This window comes from Molothrus ater, chromosome 1 (genome assembly GCF_012460135.2).
Source record: "Molothrus ater isolate BHLD 08-10-18 breed brown headed cowbird chromosome 1, BPBGC_Mater_1.1, whole genome shotgun sequence".
NCBI classification, from domain to species: Eukaryota; Metazoa; Chordata; class Aves; order Passeriformes; family Icteridae; genus Molothrus; species Molothrus ater.
The window spans coordinates 46,670,276-46,696,236 of record NC_050478.2 but is presented as its reverse complement, the minus strand read 5'-3'; the positions used below and the strand labels follow the sequence as shown (position 1 = coordinate 46,696,236).

Genomic DNA, 25,961 nt, shown 5'->3' with positions numbered 1-25,961 from the left:
AGTCTGCATTCATATAAAGAATTCGTTGTACAGCCAAACTTACTGTGGCATTATGATTCTCTTCAATTCATCTTCTCTCAAGATTACTGAACCATGCTAGGTTGTCTCAGCTCCTCTCCATAAAATAAGCTTAATGACCTCAAACACAGAATAAATAAAGGCCAAGGATACATTTCATTGATAAAAACGTGTTCTCTACCCCTTTGCTTTAATTTGATCATGACTACAACACCAAGTGAAGCAGAGCAATGGTAGGCTGTCTGAGAGTGTAAGACTGCACATTGAAGAGTCAGTGTTCCCTCTGAAATGGTTAAAGTACTTCTTGACTCTATTCTTTTCTGCAACTTCAAGTTTTGAACATGATTTCAAATCCAACAAACAGTTCCCTACAGGCCAATGAACTTTCTTCCTCGTTCAAAATTTATGAAATCAGACAAGTATCTAGAATGCAACACATCCCTCAACATTGAGTATATGACAATAAATTAGACATTTTCAAAGCCTTGAGAAAGATTAATTAATTTTAACAGATGAACTCAGTATTAACTTCAAATAAAAGATTATATTCTTGTTATTAAGCACGACATCATTCACATGAAAACACTAGCTATACTTTGTTCATGTATAGAAAAAATATATGTTAGAAATGCTAAAAAAGAAACTCCATAGGCTAAATATAGATTTTTCCCTTTCCAAGTGACCCAGAAGAAAAAGAAATTGGAAAAGACATTGTCTAGATAATGATTTACCTAAATAGAGTTACTGAAATCCAGCTCCAGTTTCCATTATATAGCCAAACAGCCTGCAGGTATAATATCTTCAGCTGGCACCAGGCTTAATGCTTCTTTATTGATCTGCCATGGCTTAAGTGCACACATAGGATATGGATTGTTAAACAATTCTTGTTATCTATCACTGATTATGGAAATATAATACATCTTGCAGCAGCATCTGCACTTTCTCTAACACAAAATGCTACTTAAAGCAAACTGTCCATTTTATCCTGTGAACTCTCTAACACTTGTGGGGGTTTTGTGTACCAGTTAAATGCTTGAATTTGTTAAGTACCAATTGCCCAAAAAGCCCTCTCTGTTATAGCCCATAGCATAAGAGATAAAGTATCATTAGATTCTTTGCATTTGATTTGCAACAAATGTAACATATAATTATAACTGAAAGTAATAAGTACTTTCAAGTTCTTTCTATTTCCTTCTCTTCCCCAATTGATCCTTACCTTCTTCTCCTTTAAGGATTTTAACAAATTTGTGGGATTTGTTGAAGTCAGTCTTTGCAAAGGGTTTGGGACAGCTATTAATACAGCATGCTGAGTGTTTCCTATTTGGTGCTCAGTAGGAATTAAGATAAAAAAATCAATGCTTTTTCATATTTTCTTTATACTTTTGTCTCTGTACTTGTCACAAAGACAAGAGTATAGCACTGTCATCAGAGCATCAGAGTTACAAGGAAAAATGAGGCTTCTGCAGTCCTCTAGTTTTTTCCTCCCAACAGAGAATTCTGTAGTTGTGTTTTCCTTTCTACTAACATCAAATTTGCAAAAAGCTAAAAAAAAAAAAAAAACCCCAAAAAAACCTTCTGTACCTTCCCTTTGTCCAAACACTGAAAGAAGACCCACCTGATGTGAATTCAGACTATGAAGGTACTTTTAAAAGAAGTCCACTTCAGGGTTCACTCTCATGCATTCTGCTAAGTCAGATTACCAAACACAACACAAATGTTAGAACAGTAACAGAGAACTGTCAAATAAACAGGAGAAATCCTGACTAAATTAAGTCAATGGCAAAACTCCCAGTGGCTTCAATGGGGCCAGTATTTCATCCTTATCTTGTTGATCAGAGCAATTATTTCACTGTTCAGAAGGACCAGACTGCTGCACCTGCCAAGAATTTCTTAAAGCAGCCTACCACGGTGAGTTTTAATGGTATATACCACTATAACTATTCCTTTTGCATTCTACTAAGGTAAATTCTTCAACAGGCAAAAGTGTAACATGATTAACAGCACCCACAACAAAGATCTTTCCTTTGTATTAGCCAATGTGTCAGACATAATAAAGTTCACCTTAGCATAACCTTACCACAGGTCTGCAAACAAATGATTATCACTCCCTTAACACCTACTCCCAAACACTGATGGTCAAGCCTGCTAAAGTAGTATACCGGCATTAAATAAGAATTATTTGACCCAGCAAATGAAGTGCTTTCTTGGTTTGGCAATGTGTTACAAAAAATGCTTCCTATTTCACAGAGAATCACAAAGTACACACTGGAAGGAATATCTTTTACATACCACGGACCCAAATTCACAGTAGATTAACTGTGAGTAGTATAACTGAACACTTCTTCTATTTCTTCACAGGGTTTACAATACACACTGTAACTACACTAACCAAAATGATGTCATGCAGATACAATCCAATGGCCAGAGAGAATCAACTTATCCACATGAGAATCAATTTCACACTGAGCTAGAAGAAAACTGGTTTTAATGTGCTGCAAAAATGACCAAAACCAAGGCTCTTTTTGACAAGGACACCAGTATTTTTTATTTGAAAATATTTGAGAAATCTGTTGTAAAATTGTACCACAAGCATTTTTCCCTTGATAACTAATTAAATGAACTATCCAAGCACAACTGCTTCATTTTTTCTCCTCAGACTGGGATATAATTGCAAAGTATTAATTCTGCCAATACAGTTCCTTTGTAGGGAAACATGGCAGATGCTTACTGCCAAAGGCATCATAAGAACTTGTCTTACTTTCAGAAGGACTTTTAATTGCAGAAGCATAAAAAAAATCCTGTCTGTAAGACATTATATGACCCTTTCTAGATCTTAACATCTTTAACTACTTCATCATATCCGGCTGGAGTCTATTTTACATTACTCCATAGGATCTCCCCCATCTCAACTCAACAAATTCCTGGTAAAATGTAACCATACCCAGGATATCTAACATAATTTACTGCGCTAACTGAAATCTCCTGCCTAACTCCTGTCGCATTGTTCCATGCTTTATTAACAACCTGATTCAAATGAGAACATCAGTTCATAACTTCATTTAAGCATCTCTGAACAGCAACCTAATACCACTAATGACTACTCTGGTTACAAGAAACCTGCTCCATTTTAGAGAAAATAAAACCAAGTAATTCATATCTATTCAAATAGATTAAGATTGGAAAGTCTGATCATTCAACAAGATTTTACCCTGAAATGTCCTCTACAAATCCCTATATGTAATTCAAGCATCCATTTATTTATAAGCTGGTTTCAAGAATGTCACCAGCAATTATTTTCACTTTAAAACCCCTCAGTTTTGACTGAAAAGTTTATTTGAAAAAAGTGCTAGAAGAAACACATGCCTATCAATACTGATAGAGTTTTAAGATAATTACAAAAGATTTCTCAATGCAGCCATAAAATTTAATATAGTTCAGCACCACATAACTTACATTAAAAAGGTTGTTCATAATATTTATTACCTCTAGCTGCACTATTTCTGCTCACCCATCCATTTGAATTGAGGCATCCTTCATCATCCATATACATCAGACCTTCTCTTTGATCTCTAATGGTAAATTTAAAGGCTGAGTAAATGTTCTTTGAAACACAGAGTGTGGCACAGCTGTTTATTGTTACATAGAAGACAGTAAGTCATTAAAATTGAAACTCAATTAAAACAGTGGAACATCCCCCTAATCATTTCCCAACTTTGAAGTAATACTCTTTTTGGTGATATCTCTAATTTACAGTTAACTAGTTTCTTAAAGTGGAATAAGTCAAGCTTTGGTTAGGGTCAGAATTAATAAAGTACATCTTTCATCAAAAGACAGAGCGCTCCTGGCAAAGCACTCTGCTGTGGTATTTGCACTTAGAACATGCAGCAAACACCCACCAGATATGCAGCCTACCATGATAATTGCATGAAACTCATCAAGCCTGCAGTTTTTACCAGTTTGCTGAAGGCTTTCACAATCCTAAAAAGAAAACTTCAGCATTATGTAGCTAAGTACATGTTACTTTTCAATTAGTTCTGTAGCAATATTCTAATTAGTAGAGGGTGAGCTAAGTCTTTGCCTCAAAGTGTAACTGAATGTAAACAAAACCTTAAGGATTCAAGTTTATGAACTCCTTCCTTTTGCATCCTTGTTATCATCAGTCTTTGTGTTTCAGCCAGGACATAATTAGGAAAAAAAAGCATTACTTTTTAAAAATTTTTAAATCTGCCAGAGTCATGAAGCACCGCATATGCTTGATTTGATGACGTTTTCCAGCTCAGATACCAGATCAAATTCTTAGGGATGGGCAAGTCTGAGTGAACACAGGGGCAAGGGAAACATGAATTTATGGACCTTCACTTACCATGTGAACATTAGCTGAACTACTGATACCAGGCTCATGAATAGACATAACAGCTGACTGCTCACAGAAAAAGCAGAACAGTCCTAAACATGCTCTCATTCTTTAAAAATCCAGAAAAATTTAAAAAAAAAATCCGCAAGTTTAATACTGATGATACACAGCTCTGTAATAATGTCAGGCATTTAGATTCAGGAAGATGCTGCCCTTTTTCACCATAAGAAAAATCCATCAAGACCATGGGGGTGCAATTCACAACATAGCTACTGAGGAACATTGACTGTCATTCACAACCCAAGATGCTGCCTTAAAATGGCACTATTTTCATCCTTTGGCTGATATGCAAGGGTATGAGCAATGCTGGCCGAGGCACTGGCTGTGTCTCATGCTCTCTAAAACCCAGCATGTCCAATCACATCTACCTCCAAGTCTAGGATCCAACCACCCAGAGGCACTGAAAACCATCCTACATAACCAGATGGAGCTGGCTGGGTAACATGTTCCCTGAAGTTCAAGAGCTCTCTCTCAAATTAGTGCAGTTAACCTCAGGGAATAATTCTTTAATTGCAGTGCAGCTTTCCACTGCAGAAAAGAAAAAAAAAAAAAGGCAAAAAAAAAAGAAAAACCAAACACCAAAACAAAAAGAGAAATCATTTATTAGCACAGACATCTCTGACTCTCTGAAACTCACAACCCAAGAAAATTTTTTGCTGAATTCAAACTGCAGTTTAAAACTTTGTGAACATACAATTACACATTTTAAAAACAATCTGCTAGCACAGAGTTTGTCATGCTTAGACTAAGACCCAAGGAAATTTCAGCTTCAAATGTTAAAGTCACCCTTTTACCTAAAGTTAAAAGACCTTTAAAACTAATTTTTTTTTGTTTCAGAAAAGCACTGGGAACTTTCCTATATGCAACTCAAAACCAGCTGTACTTTGCAAGTAAAAACTTTCCAAGTGCCTGGCTTTCTGCAGATTTTTGGCAAATCTGTTTGAAAAATTGAAAAGTGGGGGCCTGAGCCAAAGCTTACTGAAGTCTGTGGAAAAACTCCCACAGATTTCATCAGGATTTGGATTAGGCTCTGAAAAAGTCTGAAGTAATTGAAAAATCAGTTCAGCATGTATAAAATATGAAATTTTCACTAGGTTTAGATTTATTGGACTCCTTTATGGTAATGTGGAAGAGCAAATACACTGTAAATGGTGTTAGTGATGTACATATAGTTTTACACTGTTAATTCACCACAGAGTTCCATAGACTCGTACATGTTCCTTATACTACATGTACACTACATTCCAACACAATAGAAATGATGAAATCAATCTCACATATACAAACCCCTTCCTTTTAAAGTGACTTAAATATTAAGAAAAAAATAGCATTAATATCTTTATTGTTCAAGTGGGTTTTTAATTTTTTTTTTACCTGAAGACCAAACATTCACCTAATTTTTCTAACCTGAAGATTAAACAGACCTTCAAGAGCTGTAAGACAAATTCAGTGATAACATACATAAAAAAAATAATTACGCAGACAACTATCTCATTCTGGTCACAATTGCTTAGGGCAGTTTATAATAATGTAACACCAGCAATTTCAGCAAAGGTGCACCTAATTTATGACAGCATAAGAGAATCAGGTTTACTCAACCTAAATGTGTCAAAAAAGCAAGAATAGCAAATGAAAAATAAATGGATTGTGCTACCTGAAATAATAGTCACAACATATCCTGATGTGTAAGCAGTTGCAACTCTGCTGACTGAAGGATGCTGCTGCCCATCAGAAGAAACTGAATAAGTCACTACACTTGACATATCCTGCTTCATTCATCTGTATCATCTCTCTGCTTATAACTACTTGTGGATTGATAATTTGCCATGGTTGTACTTGAGGTAGACAACCCCCGTAATTTTTTGGTGGTCTTATCCAGAAAGGGATTGCAAAGGAAAAGTAATGTCATGCAAACTGCAGAGCTAATTATGGTCTTCAAATGCCTGCAGCTCATGTACAAATACCAGCACACTTCATCATATAAGCTGCTCTCATAGGCTGTTCTTCAAATATCACAGGAAACAAAAGCTTAAAGGAACCAAGACCTGGTAAGTGGAAATCCAAAGACTAACTAGACATACATAATGAATCTTCATTAATATCATACCTTAAATAAAATTATTACGCTACATTATTAAAATTTGGCTTTATTTTTTTTAAATGACAATATTTGTAGCCTCTAAAAATAACTACCCAGGTTTTAGCTTTAATTTTTTTTTTACCTGCTATTATTGAATCTTCTGAAATGGAAGGTCAGAGACTGTACACTTCTCCATTAGCAATACTTTTTCCATAGTTTTGAACAACTACCTTATTAAAGCAGATTTTAGAAGTTTATTTTTGCTTGTGGTCTCTAACGGTTTCAAACAACATAGAAAATAAGGTCCAGTGACAAGCAGGATCATTAGGGGAAATTTTTTCAACTGACAATTATTTTCACCAAAAGCTTACCTCAACATTATGAATCATTTGTGACCACTTCTACCTAAGTAGGACATATTAAAATTTAATTTCAACGCAAAGAGCCAGCAATAGAAGTGTGCACACCAAGGCACTAATGTGTTGATCCGAACTCTGCTTAGCTGAGGCAAGTTGGAATTGCAATACTGCCAACTAAATTTCACAGAACCACAAATGAATGAATCCCAGATCTCAAGAGGGATTCCTTTTTTATTCATTATGCATGACATTTTCCTCTTTAAATTATTCATTTTTTAAAAATGTTATTGCTTTAGCCTTCTTAACCTTTGTACTCCTTTCCCCTGTGGTTTTTGCCAGCTGTAATATCAATTGAGAAGGGGAGATGTTCTAAACAACATAATAAAAACCTTTTCACAACCCTACAAAAAAATGTGTCTTGTTACTCTTCCATCTTATTTTTTCCCTTTTCACAACACTGGGTCTTGGATTGCCCTGAGGAAAAAAAAAAAGCTTATATTTTCTATCAGTGCTTTCATTTCAATTTAAAAAAATATTTGAATGCTTTACCATTATTTATATAATCCCTGAAAATTAACCACTTGGGGAAATATCATTTGAGTCCTGCAGGGTGATGAAAGTTGACCAAGTGAATTAAAATTAAAGACCACCTCAAACATTGTTCCCTACTTTCTTCCCGTCTCTGACATTCAGAGTTCCTTCTTTCAGCGTGCTCACCTGAAACAAGCCAAATGATGCAAGAACAGGCTGAAATGCGTTGTTAGGCTCACCACAATCTCTTAATCTGTGTTTTAATAGCAAAACACCCAAAAAAAAGTGCACATAGGAGCTACGACAAGACTGCAAGGCATATTTGAACTCTGTTTATACATGGGTATTACAGTATGACCTTAGGAACATCACTTATCTCCTGCATAGTTCAATTTTCCTTTCCACATAAATAAATGACCAAAGTTACTAAAACAATAGAAATAAAAGTTTTAAAGAGCTAATGAAGTTACAACAGAGAGAAATTACAAAGAGTAAAGATCCACATCAGAGAGCCAAGCAATCAAGTTTCTGGCTCCACTAAACTGTTCTTAAGCTTTTCTTCAGGAACCACAAAAACTTGTTGCTGTAACCTCTCCCAAAATTCTCCCTAATGACTTGCTACTCCCCTTCCTTTTCACTAAATCAGCTTTATGGGACAAGGGACATATTTTAGTCTCAAAAACAGAACCCAAACAATTAGTTTAAAATGTTTGATATATTACTATTCACCTATTTCTAGGCTTTTATATCAAGGTAGAACTGTCCATTGTGAACAGCTGATAATTTTCTGAAGAAATTTTTTCAACTCAAAGAACTAGAAGTTGAATTAAAGCTGCAGCATTGTATCATGTTCCATTATAGAGTATATCATACCTCATTGTTAGCTCACCCAACACAATTTAACAGGAGTGTATGACAATGCCAAGGGCTGCAAGAGTCAGAGCAACTTCTTTGCTCTTATCATTCTTATGTGATTATCATTGCAATTAGATGGAGAGAAGAAAGTTATGCTTAAATTGGCAGAACAGTTCAGCCGCGCAGAGCTGCACAATTTGGACACAGAAGCACACAATGATTGTACTGTTTATGGATTTAGTCTCTGTTATGCCTTTGTCAAACCTTGTAAAAATCTCTCTGCCTGATAGATCCAGACTGGTACCACAGGATTTTCCCTGCAGTTACTGCTTTGGGGGCCCCAGATTGACAGCTGACCAGAAAAGATCTTCCTACCCTTTTGTTGCCACCTCTCCCTGTCAGACTTATTTACTCCCTTGGGTGGTTAGTGGGGGTACTTGCTCCAGCTATCAAAGTGCAAGGACTCTGCACGGAGTTGCATGGACATCAAAGGGCATAGGATGGAGAAGGAAACCAGTGAAGCCAAATGTAGAGAGGAGAAATACAGAAAATAATTGAGGAAAATCAGAGGGGGAAAAAAAATGAATCAGAGCCATACAGGTAGCCTTACTTGAAGGAAGAACAAAAAGGAGAAGACAGTTCACATTTTACCAAATGTATGTTTACTTTGAGGCAGTATGAAAAATACAGGAATTTCAAAAATACTTATAGTGATGATAGATCTGTTTTGGTTTCAATATAAGTAGTACACAACTTTTCAACCTGCAAATATACATTAACTTTCAAAACAGGTAAAGAGAAGCTTTGAGCATTTAAGAAAATGAAGAATAATGAATACAATTCTTCAGTAATACATAGCTACACTTTATATACATATATTAAATAAATTTAGCCAGCAAATGTAAAAAAATCTTACTGTCTTTCTATTTAAGTGAGGAGTTCAGTTTTGTATTATACATTAAAACAATAATTTTTCACTGACTGCAAACAACCCACTTCCCAGGGAAATCCATAGTTATTTAATTGATCAACCTGTATGATTTTAAGGAAGTTAGAAAAGATGAGTTAGTTTGCCTTACAACCGTTAAAGTCACTTAACGTCAATTTCATATTTAAGGGCCTGTGCCAAGAAATCTGTAGGAATTAATTGACACGTTATAATGTGCTTTGGGTAGTAAAAGCCTCCAGGTACATTTAAGAAAAAAGTCCTTAGTAAAGTGATTTTCAATGAGAAATAAGCACTATGACTAAGGTTTAGATTTCCTGAATACAAAGATACTTACCGATGGCCTTTAGACACTGCTGTAAATGCTACTTGAATGGAAGCAGTTAGGGAAGAGTGGAAACAGGTGAGGGGTACTATGATAAAGATGGGTAAAATGCTGAGTCTAATTTGGTCAATGACCACCAGTTCCATCAGTCAGCACTGACCAGTGCTCAGGTCTACAAAATCCTTTCAAGTACTTTCAACAACCTTCGTGAATACTCTTCCTTACATAGATTTATTAAGCAGTCCTAAAAATCTTTATGAATACCCAATATATTAAAACTAAAATAAGGAAAAAAATCTAAAAACATTATTTTAACGGTTACTAAAGGAAAACCAAAAAAGTAGTTCAATATTTTATTCCTACAGAAAATATATGGAAAATAAGTGAGAATCATACTTCATTATGGACTACAGTCTTCTGCAGAAATAAACAGCACTGGACTTGTGTCACATCAGTGAGAAACAACCCATATTTTTATACACTTTGCACCCAATGAGGGGCTACACAAAACTGACAGTGCATCATAGCCTCAAGCTCACAATATGTAAGCTACAGGAAAAGATCTCAAACCATGTTCTGTCAGCCTCACATGGTTTTTCTAAGTATCTGCTGGTGGTTCAAAAGCATTGTCTGAGCCTCAGGGCCAACTTCTGTATCTGTGCCTTCTTCAGGCTACTTGAAATTCAAACTACATGATTCTAACTTCTCCGGGGAAAAAAAGTTGTTGTAATTGCTACCAAGATAACATTACAAACACAGACTGGAGCCTGCATGAGTACAAATGGAAGCCACTACACTTTAAGATATTCTCAATTTAAGTCTCTTAAAGCTGGAGGACTTGACTTAGACTGTATGTTCTCTTCCACTAATGACCAATGAAAAATTCATAATTAAGGGTGTAAGAGAGGAATTTGCAACTACAAAAATCCCATTTCTTCAGATCAAACCATTACCAGTCTTTCTTCAGATAAACTCAGTTTATTAAGAACTTGCAGTAATATTTATGTCCAATTCTCATATATAGATTAATATTACTCTCCCAGGATCTCAAATCCACATCTTTTTCCAATTAATACTAACATTCTCCCCAAGTTTAGTAGCATGTAAACAGAGAGTTCCTTAAGGAATATGACACATTCTGTTTCATCCCAGTTTTCCAGTGAAGAAAACAGCTTTCAAAGGGGCAGTATTCACTCATAAATACCACCACAAGATTTTGAAAACAGGTTTTTATAATCTTATGCAAGGAAAAGAAACCCTAGAAAAATTTGTCTTCTAAAGTATGAATATAGATTCTGGATGCATATATATACTTAATGTGGTAAAGCTTTAAAGCTTGCATTTACCCATTCATAATCTAAATGGTAGAACCGTTATTACACAAAATAAAATTATAATGAACTTGATAAATTAAAAACCTAGGAAAACAAAGTATCTAGTCACATAAATGCCACCATGCTGATTCTGTATAAATACAGAATGGGAAACATCTGCTTAGGAAACAAATTTGTAGAAAAGGGTCTTGAAATTAAAATAGAGCAGAGTGCAGTATGATATACTTTCTGCACAAACTAAAGGAAAAGTATTCCACTTTGGTAAACAAAGAGCAAGACAAAATCATTCATAAAAAGAATGCTAGCATTTTGTCACAATTAGCATAAAAGAAAAGTTACTAGAGGAATGGACTAAAAACATTCCAAAGTTTCAAACAATTAAAGAACATCGTTAACTGCCAGCTCCACTTTCAATATTCACAATAAAACACTCTGATTTGCAGGAAAAATCATACATATCAAACATTAGGAAAACCTTCCAACCATGACACTAAACTATTTTAACAGCTATCGAGATATTGTTCAAGGTGTTTATGAGTTCAGATAAACTCTGTCATTGATGTTCTGAATCCCTTAACCCCATTGCAACACAAAGGGAAAACTAGATGAGCAGTCAGCTCGCCTTCTAGCTCTAACTTTATATAACTTTCAAATATTACACTTACACAAAACTATTTATAAGTCCTATTTCAAAATATTCATCCTTTTCCTTATAATTTCATTTCTAAGGATTTAGCCATCTGGGTAGATTACAGTCTTTGGCATTCCACAAATTTCAGTGATGGAGATCAGTAATTGACTTTCTGGTTAAATAATGTTTTTTCTACTGCTCCAGTAATACTTAACTATGTGAGTAAATCATGCTAAAACACAGTACAATGATGTCCTAACAAAGCCAAGAGATAAAAAATACTGGAGTTAAAAAAAAAAAACCACAAGTCAGAAGAAAAAGTATGCTCTAAAGAAAAATAATTCCTTATTTAAATTTAAAACTCCTTGCTTGAACAAAGCCTTGAACTGATAAAGGCAGTATTTGCACATCTCATTTATTATAGGAAAAGCAGGATATCGTTCTAGTCAAAGATTAACTGAGCTTCCCAAAATATGGGTAAAGCAATATTGTAAACAGGCCTCCAATCCAACTGACATCTAAATAAGTCTTCAAACACCCACACTTGATACTCAACAAGGTTTTAAAAGCAATCCTGCACAACACACAGATATTATAAGAAACCATTAAAAGCTTCAGAATTAACTCACTGCAGGTCATCAGGATTTATGCTATAAATTCTCACACCCATTAAACTCAATACATGACAATGTGGGTGGTCTACAGCACCTTTCCAAGCACTTCCCTGGCATTCACCCACACTTGTGGTTGGCACCAGGCCCTTAACCCCTCACCATTCCTCTCATCCAGCTGTTTATGCACTGCCAAAGGCAACACAGTACATGATATAGCCTGATGTGGTTTACAGCTATAATCATATTTAGCCAATGATTCTGATTAAATTTTAATCACCCGTATAAGAACATCTTACATACTGGAAAACTATCACGTCCCTCCTGAAATTTCTCTTCATTTTTCCCTCAGAAGAAACAAAACTGAACTCTATTCAATTTAAGGTTTTCCTTAAATTGTGCTCCCCATGAATTCTACTCATGAAGAACAGAAAGAAATAATCATATCTCCTCATTAAAAGTCATATGACTATAACCCAAAGCTGGAATTCACCTTTAGGGGAAACATATTACTGCCTTTTTCTCAGTTCATGGCCCAATATAACCCCACAAGTCTATCCTATGGCAATAGTGCTTATGGAATTATTTCTCAAATTTTAGTTTGTCAGATTGTTCCTTGCTAGAGTCCTTGGCGCTTGCTTCAACTGAAAATTGTCTTAACTTTAGATCCTCCTCTAATTTATCAAGATCAGAATTACTGCTCTCTCAATATGCCTCAAACTACTACAAGCTTGTTGCAAAGCCACAATTTTAACATTTGTGCCCATATTCCATCAGTGAAACTATTAAAGAAAATAGTGAACAAAACCAGACCCAGGAGAGACCATGATCTACCTCTAACATATACTCTTGGATTAACTACAAATATTGACAAACACTTTGGAAGGCATCTTTCAAATAGTTACACACTTCAAGATAATCATCAGCTTTTTAATGTGGCTTCAGGCAATTTCTCTAGATTTCAGGGTACACCATCTTGAACATATTAAATATAACTTCTAGAAATTGAGCCTACTGCTACAGTGCTGCAATACTAGAACGGTCCTAGGCACTTTAAAAGAAATTTTTTTAAGTTGATTACTATGGAGAAAGGGGTTTTCATCATTAAGAAAAAATGGGCTTAACAAAAAGTGGTATTGAACAAAATTCTCAAGCCAATGCTCACAACCCTACTGAATAATTATGGGACCACCTTTGCCTTGGAGCTTAAACATCCTGAAGAACCTTCCCCTACATTACCATCCAGTACTGCACCATAAATCCTCAGATACCAATACAATTCTCTGTCTCCCTCTCCACATATGGTTCTACCTCGTTCTCCTGTACCTATTCCAGTTCTCTCCTTTAAGGGCTGGGAAAAGGAGTTTCTCTATTTTCTAGGCATTATCAAAGAGCTCTTAACAGCACAGATATTTTGTGTACTGGTTTCCCTTTATAATAAGATACCATTCTCAATTTCTTCCACGTGTAGAGACAACAGGTGCTTTTAGCTAGACTCAACAGTAAGCCAAATTTTTTTTGATTATCCCCACTAACAGCACTGTTTTCATATTGAAGAGTGGTCTTGAGCACAGGAATTAATTTCTTTTAGTAAGTCTAACCAGGCAAATGAATTCCAGGAATGTACCTAGAGCACTCCAACTGCTAATGAAGAACCAGTACCGGCACAGAGCTAGTTCTGAAACAAAGACAAGATACAAATCACATTGCCAGCCTCAACTCCTTCTGCCTACAGATCTGCTTCTAACAGAACCACATTACTTGCCAAGGTAGAGATGGCCAGAGAAAACCTGAACAGGTGACAAGACAAACATGTTTAAAAAGTGTCAGCAAAACCTTTATTCTCACAAAGAAGTTCTAAGTTTTCTCAGTCTGTTCAAAGACAAACACAGTTTCAAATCACACAGCAAATCCTGCTGGAGGATAGGTATTTAAATACTATGCTATTCTGAGCGTTTGACAGCAGTATTTCTCTCTAATGAACTTCTCATTAACTAAGATAACATTTTTTAGTTTCAACCTCTTTCAAAAATTATGTTCTCTCAACAGTTAATGAGTAAATGCAAAGAATATCAAGAGCAATATTTCTTCTAATTTGTTTATAATATTTACAAATTTTTCTCCTTTCCTAACAGGCTCATAATCTAATTGCATAGTTCTTTGAACTCAATAACATTAGTCAACTAAATAGGAAGAAGTGAATTTCTTTATTAAATCAATTCACCTTATTAGCTTAGGTGGAAAAAGTTGAACTGCAGCTACTCACACCTTTTCAAAATACTTAGAAGAGAAAACAATGGTTATATAATCAAAGTTCAACAAATTAAACGTCCTTTGCACATATTTTAGTCTTGCAAAGAAATACTTGCAGAAATGTGTAAAGTCAATATGACACTTAGTTATTATGCCTCACTTCCTTACTTCACACGACTATGAGTCTGGTTCCAGATATGACAACAGTATAACACTAAAGTAAATTAATATATGTTGATAGAATTTCTACCACTGCGTAGTCTGCAGCTGTTTTACCAGATCATTTATAGTGGCACATGCAAAGGAGGGCCACACATAACAAGGACTTTTGAGTTGTTGAAACATCCTACAGACCATTCATATTATATTAAACAAGAATTTAATTATTCTTCATAATGTAAGAAAGCAAAATACTGATAATCAAGATACTGCCCTAACATAACTCCAATCTTTATCAATAACAATATCCATATAGCCAACAAAACAAACTCCTAGGTTTAAGCATGATGCATATATAAAATACAAACTTTTCCTTACATATATGAAGACTGCTGTAGGAGAAGGAAGGCACCGAGGTCAAAGACCATAGTGATATTATGGTTTTGGAGATTATGAAGCTGAACAAGCAGCCAATCCAGATCTGGAGCAGTAAGATGGGGAAAAAATACCTGTTTCCAAGTCACCAGGAGTATCTAATGTTTACTAAGTCTATCTATCTCACTGGAGGAAAACAGCAGGAAGAAAATGTCTTGCAACAGTACAAAGATGCTAAACTCCAGACTCTACAGAAAAAGTATAACTCTGCTCCCACTACAACTAAAAAGTCAGAAAACAGAAAAGGACATTAATAAAATTTCCTTTAAAAATAGTAATTCCTTGACAGTCACGAAAATTATTGTGAAATCTTGCTCATATTCTTATTCTATATGGGAAATAATACATACTCAAATTAGTTCCATCTTCAATTTCATGCTTTCTATGAGATACCACCCAGTTAACTAGTACTTTCTAAAGTTACAGATTTTTAATTTAGTGTTATTACTACTTCATTATTTATCATATGGATATGCCATAAAGCCACTAATACAAATATATTAATTTCTTTACCAAGAAAACAGGACTTTTCACTCCTCCTTTTTCCATCACATTAGAAACGTACACATGCAGATACACATGCACACATCCAATTGAAAAGTGCAAAGAAATAAGTGATAAGAATTTTCAGTATAACAGTGACCATCTGTGTTTCATTTGCTGCATTACTCTGCATACTTTGTAAGAGCAACAGTAAGTGTTGAATAGAATGAGAAAACTTCAAACTTGAAATTATCTTATTACCTAAGTCATTCTACTTGTCAGTGACACCAGTGTTTGGTTCCCACAATCAATGGAAAACAAACTGCCAAGAAAATAAAATGTGCAAAATTTTTAGCTTTAATATGCAAATAAGTACTTTGGATTCTGAACATTCACGTCTTTACCTGGCATAGCAGCAGCTGGCTGAGTGGCCGAGTCCATACTCAATGAAAGGCGACCGCCTTTGGCCAATCTATCACAGAAGAGGGTGATGTTTTTCTTCAGTCTGCTGGTATCTTTGGGCATGGACAACTGGCTGCTGAGAGTCAGGGCCTGCTCCTTGGAGCTCTTTGATAAACAAGTTCTTAATAAGTAAGAGACTGCAGCATCCACAGTTTCTTCCCAACCCTGCATTAGAGAACAGAAAATTAAATAAAATTAGGTGAACTGCATTATGATATATCATATTAAAAATAAGGTAACAAATCATGGACCGAGAATTTTCAAACTAAACTGGTACATAAAATATGGCTTTGGGGTTAATGACTGTCATGAAAACCCAACTTCAACTTGTACAAGCAAAAGTTGAAAAAATAAACTTGCTCTAATATTGAGGTCAGAGAAATCGAATTTCATTAGTAACAATGCATGGACAGTATGCGATATAACAGCTAAATTCAGTTGTTGCATTAATAACTGAAAACTAGAAGTTCCTGGTTGTGACATTTGAAATTAAGAACAGAATGGAGATGTAAATAAAAGCATAATAGGTAGTATATGTAGTATATAATAATATAATATTAGGATGATGAGACATCAAGGCCAGGAAAAAAATACATATCCAATTATACGTTCCTTGGAATCACAAAGAGTTGCATAATATGCCAATAGCAGAGAACATCATGACTGCAATACAAAGATATTCAGTACCCATTTATCAGATCAATTAACCCTAAGTTATGAGCACACGTGGCAGTGCTGTGATGAACAGGGACTTGGATTTCAGCAGAGTGTCAAGCTGTAAATATTTATGAAAAGACCAGCTTAGTAATCACTTCCATTTAAAACAAACAAATTACACTCAGAAAAAGCAAGTAAGTTTCTTTTCAATAAGCACCTTGACTAGCACGTTTAAAAGTTAGCTTTGAATCTGTAATCTATACTTGGGTTTTACACAAATAAATCAAAGGCATTCCTTTAAGTAAGAATTCAGGATCTAAGTCTTACTATTTGTGACAAGGTTATTAGGTTAATGCATAAAATCTAATACATTATATCTATCTCATTTTTGCAGTATGACATGCAGATTGACTCCTCTTGATGTATTCTGGAATCTTAAATTACACTCTGATGAGCCTATGTGATTAATCCACAGCATCTATAATTAATGAATTGCAAGACAGTCACAAAGCTTTCTCATGTCTTTTCATTACAATCTTACAGAGCTTGGATAGAGTTAGCAACTAATACAAAGGGCTTGGTGGCCTGCTAACTTCATGACTCACAACATCTCTTAGTATTCAGCCACCTGTAAGCAAGTTCCATGTATGTGCTGCCTACATGCACAGGAAAGTATATTTAACCACTGCAGTATTAGTGTCTGCTCTCTCAATGCTCGTGATTGGCTGTGACTTATTTTGGCAAGTTAAGTGACTTTAGAAATTCTGACACGACAATCTGGAATCATCCAGCTCTACTTGCTGCTGAACTATCAGAAGCTAACACCAAGCTTGCTCTTTATGAGGCAAGTACTCAGAAAAGAAAACTCAGAATCTTCTAGTTTCCAAGCTCTTTCTCATGATGTGCTCTACTTGATTGAAAAAGCTAAGCTGAACAGCAAAATTGCCTACATATACAAATTTCCATGACTCAGTAAGAGTAATGTTTGAAAGAATGACAACGTCAACCCAGACATAGCCCACTGAGTAAATAAGGTTTATGGATTTCTTCAATTAAATACATCATGGCTTTTGTGAAGGACACTACTTTCAACACAGAAAATCAAAGGCCACCTCGCTGATCACGTTAAACTCCTAAGAACAAAACCAGGGCCGATGCTTACTAGTGGTCAAGTACAGCAGTGAGACCTCACAGTCATATGCACTTCATCATTGTCCAAACACACTCTATACTGAGTGTCCTGGAAATGTGATGTGTGTGTATAACATTTATATTTTGTAGAGGAACAGGATCACCTAGTGAGGTTTTCTTAGTCAGCATTTGCCTTTCTGACTTCAGAAAAATAACATTAACCTATTATCTTATCTGGATTTTCTCCCCATAAAAAAAAAAATCCATAAACTAGAACAAAAACTACGTAAACCAGAAAAAACATGCCAATCAGTCAATCAGTGCTGTAGTAGTGTAACAGTTTGCAAATATTCTAGAAAGAGTCCATTAGAATGCAATGCATCCAGTGACCTGTGATGGTGACAGGAAATCATCCATTCTGCAGCCAATTTAAAGAGGTTAATGAGCTGGTAAATGCTGTCTACATTCCCACATACCGGGCAATGAAATTTAATATGTACAAAGCACCAAAAACAGTCAAGCCAGCCACTCCTAATTATACTACAAATCATGAAAAATAAGAACAACATATAGGAATCTTGAATTTCACTAAAAGACAAAGAAACACATGATTAACTGTCGTCAGCATACAGTAGCTCAGAAGCTGGCCAATATGTCTCTCCAAATAAGTTGTAAAAATGCAGGCAAAAGCATTTAAATGAAAGCACTGACTTACAAGCTAACAAAAGTCAGGAAATTAAAAGTGGATAGTATTCTGTCCTTGGCTCACACAGGTATGTTTTACTTTATACCACAGCCTTAACATTTTCCAACCCTTGTTCTTGTATTTCATTTCCATGTAAAACTGGTTTCTCAGTAGACCATAAAACTATCTTCTCCAATTCAAGGTCTGTTGACCTAGTAAGTCCAGTCAAATCCAAAGCAGCCTTTATGATTAATGAAAGGGTACACAAAGGCTACCTCTAAATGAAAAAAGACTTGCTGGAAAACAGTTAAGGTGATTTTGTACAACTAAGAATTAATGGCTGCAAATAAGACTGCATTTGTCAGCAATTTTTATTGGTGCAAGGGGAGAATTGAAGGAACAAGAAAAATTCTTCACATGTTAAAAAAGCAGAGAGATGTTTGAAAATGAAAGTATTCTCATCGATAGCCCATACTGCAGAATGTTTCTACTGCCACAGTTGTAATATTCCCTAATGGATTTCTGTGTAGTATTCTGCGTATTTAAGGACCAAAAGTAACACCTTCAACAGGAGTGTGATGCCAGTAATCCATCATTCTATGGCCAGCAAGCGTTGCCGTGACTGCGACAATAAATGCCAGTCGAGACTCACAGAAAGAGGCATTATTAAATCATCCAAAATCTTTGTGTAATTGAAATAGATAAGAAAAATATTTAATTCATCCATTTTACTGTTTCACAGGGAAAGGTGGGCTTCATGTTTTGCGTATACACATTATTACTTTTCTCTTTTAGGTAATAGGTAGAGATTGGAACTATCTCAAAACCATATCAAATACACTGCAGGAGTCTGAAGACCAAATGCAGATTTGTGATACTAGCATGGCTAACATTATATTAGTACATATCATTAGTGTTCTGTACAAATTGCCACAAAGGATCCTCAGATGTCATGGCATATCTGAGTGTGACAATAATTATACATACAAACTCACTTTGGCATAAGGCTTCATCCAGAGTACCTTGTTTGTAGCCTGACACTTAGCTGCAACATTCCACTCCCCAAGAGTTTAGTTGGTTAAAAGCAAGGTCAACTAGACAGAGATAGGGGCAGGATCTGAGAGGAGGATTTCCATATTGTTGTTGTTAAGACACATAGAACACATATAGGTAGGGAGAAGTCTGATAGGGCTCTGTTGTCAGATTTTGTGGGTTTACTCCTATGTTGTACCTTCTTAACACATTTATACAGGTAGTATATTTCAGAGATCTACAAATTAAACCTATTTGTCTTAAGTACAAATAAATCATTCTAATAGCATATCAGTCAAACTTGAACAAGATTCCTAAGCTGTATGCATAAGCCAGACAAGTATTTCATTGTGTACCTTTTACTTTAAAAGCCTTTATCTTTATTAACAATACTCCTAAGGCAACAGCCATTCTGAGCTGCCTATGATGTAATTTATCCTGGAGTGACAACCAAGGCAGTTCTGAAAGAATTCAGATACAATGTGAAACATACTGCATAAACTAAGCAAAATTGGTGCCAGCCAAATGATGGGAATTCTTACAGCTGTTCACTCAAGAATTTGCCTGGCTATATCTTATTTCTTTATTTTAGACACAACAGTGATTTCATCAGTTTTCAAAAATGCTAGAATACTTGGAAGTTCACAATATTAATTACAACCTTGGCATTTATGCATATCTCAAGCACCAGAGGTTTCTGTATCTGAAAGCATTGTTTATGCTAATTCACAAGGAACACCAGCCATGTGCCTCTCTGCACTCTGCTTTTACAGCAATTTAAAAAAAAAAATCTTATTACATATACAAACCAGTAATCCACTAATCCAAAGCTACTGACCTGGTAGTATCCAACACAGGCACAGACTATCAGCAAATTTGGCCAGGAATTGACTGTGGTAGCAGTCTTCCTAACTCATATTCTTCAAGCATATTCTATATTTCTAACTTATTTATTTGTCTCAAAGAGGAGATAACAGCCACAGAAGCCACAAACTAGGCATGCAACACCTGCCTGTGCTATCAGAAATGGAAATGACAAACCTCCCTTGTTAGTGTTCCTGAAAAATTATGGCTAAAAAGAACTGATAAACCCTTCAGGAGACCTTTTGAAAAGAATTGGAATAAAAGAAAAGGCAAACCAATAGACTCAATATCTATTAAGCACTCAGAAAAAAAATGCACCAAAATAGTACTGAAGTCTCAATGTATTACATCTGAACAGTGCCAAGAGACAGAGACAGTATATTTTTTAAGAAAAGGCTTTCTAAGAAAAAATTTTTCTTCATTGAAGAATTATCCGCATAACAATATAAAGCCAGTTTTCATTAATGTAATGCATTAGATTCATCAGCCACAGATTATCTGGAATCTCCTACAATTCACTTTTGCATTTAAAAAAAAAAAAAAAAAAAAAACAAACCAGAAAACCCAAAGCAAAAGCACCTCCACACATACAAATAACAAAAACCTACCACTGGGATAAACTAAAAAACAAGGAACTGGCAAAATCCTACAGACTAATAGAATTCAAGTCTGATGAAAATCCAGACAAATGACTCAAGCTTAAATACATTCCAAATCTATAAAGTGCCTAAGAAGGACATTTGTATTGAGCACACAACAGAAAAATCACAGCTGAAGTTCTTACATTAAACTTACTTTCTCTAGTCATATCTTTTTTAAATCATTTATGATGCATGATGTTCATAATATTAACAGATTTGATTTTGACTCCTACTGACACTTAAAGAAATTCAGTTCTAATACAAATTCATAGACTGATGAAAATTATATCAAAGTGAGGATATACTGGAACATCCCAGACAAAGTAAGAGCCAGAAAAACAAAACAAAACAAAAAAAAAAAAAAAGGAAGAAAATTAGTATGATATGTAGTTCTAGAAAAATAGTTCAAAACCATAGATGAATCAATTTCACTTTAAATTATGGAAACCATCCTTATTTGTGAGATTGCACTCTGAAGTCAACCTGTCACAGCATATGCCACAGCACATGTCACAGTTGAGACAGCCACAATACATAGAGTATCACCACGCAACTTCAGAAGGCTTTAAGCATTCACCCAAACAGAGCAACACCATACCACATCAGAAGGCTTCAAGCATCTGCCCATACAGAGCAACACCACTTCAGAAGGCTGCAAGTGGCTGCCCTTGCTGTTCTTCAGCAGAACCTTTTATACCATTATCTTTCATGCATTGCACCTGTGTGCCCTCTGCTCCCTTTGGTGGTTGGTCAGTGCACCTGGGCACACCATGGCTCACTGCTGTCAATGCTGCTCACCTGACCTACACAGCTGTAGCCCATTGGGGATGAGGCTTGGCCGCAGCCCCACTCACAGTTACCACAAACTGTACCTACATCACCTACATCGACCTACTGAGCTTTATGGACATTTAAATCTTATTAAGGGTTTGGACTTAGAAAATTTGCCTACTCCAAACAAATTACAATTTACTTGAAACATGAGAAATAAAAGCCAAACAAGGGACAAAAGAAAATGCAAATCCCAGAGAAATACAAGGTAACATCTTGATAACTCTGACCACAATATGAGCAATCAAGCTCTGTAGGGATCCTGGTACAAAAGATATGTAAAGTAAAAGCTTAAACAGTCTGTTAAGAGCAACAAATAAAAGACTACAGAAAGGAATCAAGATTGTACAGGAAACTGTATGAGATCTGTTTACAATATTTATCAAACTGGTCCAAATATAGCAAAACAGATCTGTGTAGATAGTATTTATGCCAGCAACTATTTTCCAGCTACTTAAGAATATCTAATTCAAATATTAGTCTCTCACATTTTGAGGTTAATAGACTGCAAAAATCAGATTTAGCAAAAATCCATTGTGAATAAAGTGGGTTAATTTAAAAGTCTGTCACAGACACACTTATAATTCCTGCACAGCTGCGCTGTAATTGCCAGTCATAACAGAAACAGCAACTTTATCTGTTCAATGCAGAAATATTTATTTAATAGGAACTCTCCAGCAGCATAAACTACTCTCTACAAGAACTTTTCATTTTGAGTCCTACTTGGTAAACATCTATTGATAGCCAATGGCAACTTCACCTGAGAAAAATCTCTATGACAGATTATTTCCTGGAAAGTAGAATTGTCATTTAAAAGTTTCTCTGGTATTTTTGTCAGTTCACAAATGACCAAATGCTTCTGCATTAAATATAAATATAGCTTTTGGAGGATTCTATTCTATGGACACTTAACTTTAAAACAAGATTTGCCAAACTCTCCTTCTATAGTGTCTTCAGATATGGAAAGAAAGTTAAAAATGCATATGGCTTAGTAATCAAAATAGTGTTCTTAAAATTATCTTATAGAATAGGCAGTACTTTCTCTTTTAGGAATGGTGCTCCTAAACTAATCTAATGGAAAAATCAAACTGTAGAAGAGCAATATTTAAAGCAGTGGGTGTTTTAGAAATCTAGCAAAGTCAGCATTACTAAATAAAGGTTCTGAAAGCTGCATGCACAAGGATGATGACCTCTATCTTTTGAGATTTTAAGTTATTTTTCAAGTCTAATTCTGAGCAAAGTCCTGCTCACAGAAACAGGTTATGGTTATCAGCAGTTGTAGGGTTTTCTGTATTAATGAAACATCTGGTAATATGATTAAAGAATGTAAGAAAGCAAAACTCTGGGTGGGGATCATAGTTATAATATTTCTAACACTGCTTAACTCTTAGATGCTTTTGAGATAGTAATTCACTCTCAGGAAAGTGCATGCTTGACAAAAAAAATGTATACCAGGATGAATATAGATGATGGTTCCATTAGCTCCTCCATTAAAATTTGACCTCTATATACAGCAGCCGAATTTCCAAATGGGCTGCATCCTTTTTCATTGGATGTTCTTCATTTGTACAGAAAGACTTTCAAAATTAGGTTAAAATTAGATTAGAATTAAATCAGTAAGTTTCTTCTTGACAAGTAATGAGTCTGTGTTACTCAACTCTTCTTTCAAATTGTCTCATATCTCAAAATTGGAGCAATACAGAGTGTTTCCTGATATCTAATTTATGGGTTTTTTTCCTGGACAACCATGGGTATTTAAGAATGGATAAGAGGCAAGGAAAAGGACTTATTTTTTCAAAAGATAAATTTTATCTAATTGTACAGTTATTCATCTAGCAATGCTTATTTGTTGTAATAATAACACATCCTATCTGGAATAGTGAAATTTCATACACTACATGAGTTTCTGTAGACACTATTCCCCAATCCTCAAGTTTTGAGAGATTTTTTTCATCTTAATTTTCTTTCTACCTTGACTTCTTATGACCACTGGCCCCTTCTGGGAACTGATGAAATAACCTCTTGCAAACACTACATGAATGGAATGGCACGACTTTTTTTGTTGCCAGCTTCAGAAGTCTGTTGTTTTGATTTTTAGCACTGAAATCATCTAACACTTCATCTTTCTTTTCCTCAATAACTTTTCACCAGTTAGTTAGGAAAACTGAGGTGCTGTTTGGGTCTTGCAGAGGTTGTCAAAGCTATCTACAGGCAAGACAACATACCAAGAGTTGTGCATCTTGCTAAGAAGTGCTACACATCCAGTAATAGGTTTGCCATACATTAACTTTACAATTAGGATCAGCAAGATAACTTTAAGTATGGGGAAAAGGAATCAGACCTTGTTACATTCAGCCTGGAGGAAAAAAGTAGAAAAAACATATGCTAAAACAAGGTTATTGAAACTTCTCATTGCATCTCAGCCCATACTCCATCTTTATTGACACTGATATTCTTGGAGAAGAACTTTTCATCCTTCACTATATCTCTTATTAGGTTATTAATATAATATGCTATGAAATACTGACAAATGAGATTGTGTTTCCAAAACCTATGAAATATGGAAGCATGGAAGCACACACACTAAAATATAGTAGATCTGGAAAAAAAAACTTGTTATAAAGTTGATTTCCTATTTAAATTCTCACATTACTTTAGATCTACACACCACTATCTTTAAACTCAGTTGTGTTACTTCAAATTGTGGAATTTCTATTCTCCCAAAATCCCAAACAGGTGAGGACAAAGAGGACAGCGGTAAACTGGACTTGCATGTTTACTTGGATAGACAACTTTTAAATTTATGCTAGGGGTTTTTTTCCTACAACAGTATCTTAAGCAAAGTTCATTAACTCCTCCACTGTTTGTACAGATATGATTTATAAGCTGTTTTATTTTTGAGGTACCTAAACTATATTTTTTGCTTTATTAAACTTTCACTTACTTCAGTGAAAAAGCCAGGAGATGATGAAGGACATAAATTATGCAAACTTTATGTTCCTTTAATCTGGCCTATTTTAATATAAATCTCTCACTACCTGTGCAAATGTAAGAGAATACTGGTATATCACTCTTAATCTAGCAATTCTTAATCTAAGACAAAGCACCTTGCCATTAACAAAAATGAAAAAAATCCATCTGAAAAAATGACTACTCTAAAATCATGATTTAAAAAAAGTGAGGTTTTTTCTGGAATCTTGTAACAAGATGAAAAATTCATATGATGCCTTCTGTATGAGATCCCTATTTACCTACTTCTATCAACCTAGGTGATATGATATCTTTGTAAATTCCAGTAGACAGATTATACAGCAGCACACCATGTGAACAATAGCTGTAGGTTATCTAGTAATGACCAAAAAATGCCACGTGACTGCAACTTAGAACCAAGCACAACCACCAACAAATTCAGAACCAAAAGCAGTCTCACCACAACTGGTTCCCCCCACTTCCTCCAAAAAACAAAGATTAACTTGGTGATTTGATCTTCATACACCCTCTCAGAAACATTTCTGACCATGAGATCAAAGGGAAATGATGGATATTGCTGCGTACCATTGCCACATGTTCAATATAAACAGAGAGCTTCACAAAACTACTGGGAGGTATGGTTAGATACAATGCTACTAACATAGCACTACAGTATTTGTAATAAAAGCATCATAGTTTTGAACTAATGCCAGACAATCAGAAAGTAAAACCAACAATAAATATGCAATTTTTATTTCTATAAATGCTGTCTGATTAGAAAACCTAAAGGTCATACTCCAATGATGAGGAAATAGATTTGTTTTTTCAGTATATAAGCAATTCCATCAGAATTTTACAATCAATCATAAATCTCATTACATTTCTAATATACTAGTACAGTACTGATCAATACACAGAATCATAGAATGGTTCAGGTTGGAAGGGACTTTCAGGATCCTCCAGTTCCATAGGCAGGGACACCTTCCACTAGACCAGGTTGCTCAAAGCCCCATCCAAGCTGGCCTTTAGCACTTCCATGGACGGGGGGTACACAATCTGTTCCAGCGCATCACCACCCTTCTAGCAAAGAATTTTTTCCTATTATCTAATCTAAATCTACCACTGTCCAATCTAAGGCCATTGCCCCTTGACCTAACACTACATGCCCTTGTGAAAAATCCCTCTCTATCCTGCTTGTAAACCCTTTTACTGGAAGGCTGCATAGCAATAGTCTGAGGATCTTTCAATTAGGAC

At 35.3% G+C, this 25,961-nt stretch overlaps 1 protein-coding gene across 1 annotated transcript in view; it reads right to left on the bottom strand.

The window, feature by feature from the left end:
• Nucleotides 1–25,961, bottom strand: part of BBS9 (Bardet-Biedl syndrome 9) — a 283,034-nt gene that overhangs the window by 125,761 nt on the left and 131,312 nt on the right. The window contains exon 21 of the mRNA XM_036378769.2: nucleotides 15,839–16,061. Coding sequence (XP_036234662.1) covers nucleotides 15,839–16,061 — 223 coding nt within the window. The remainder of the gene's footprint in view (nucleotides 1–15,838; nucleotides 16,062–25,961) is intronic.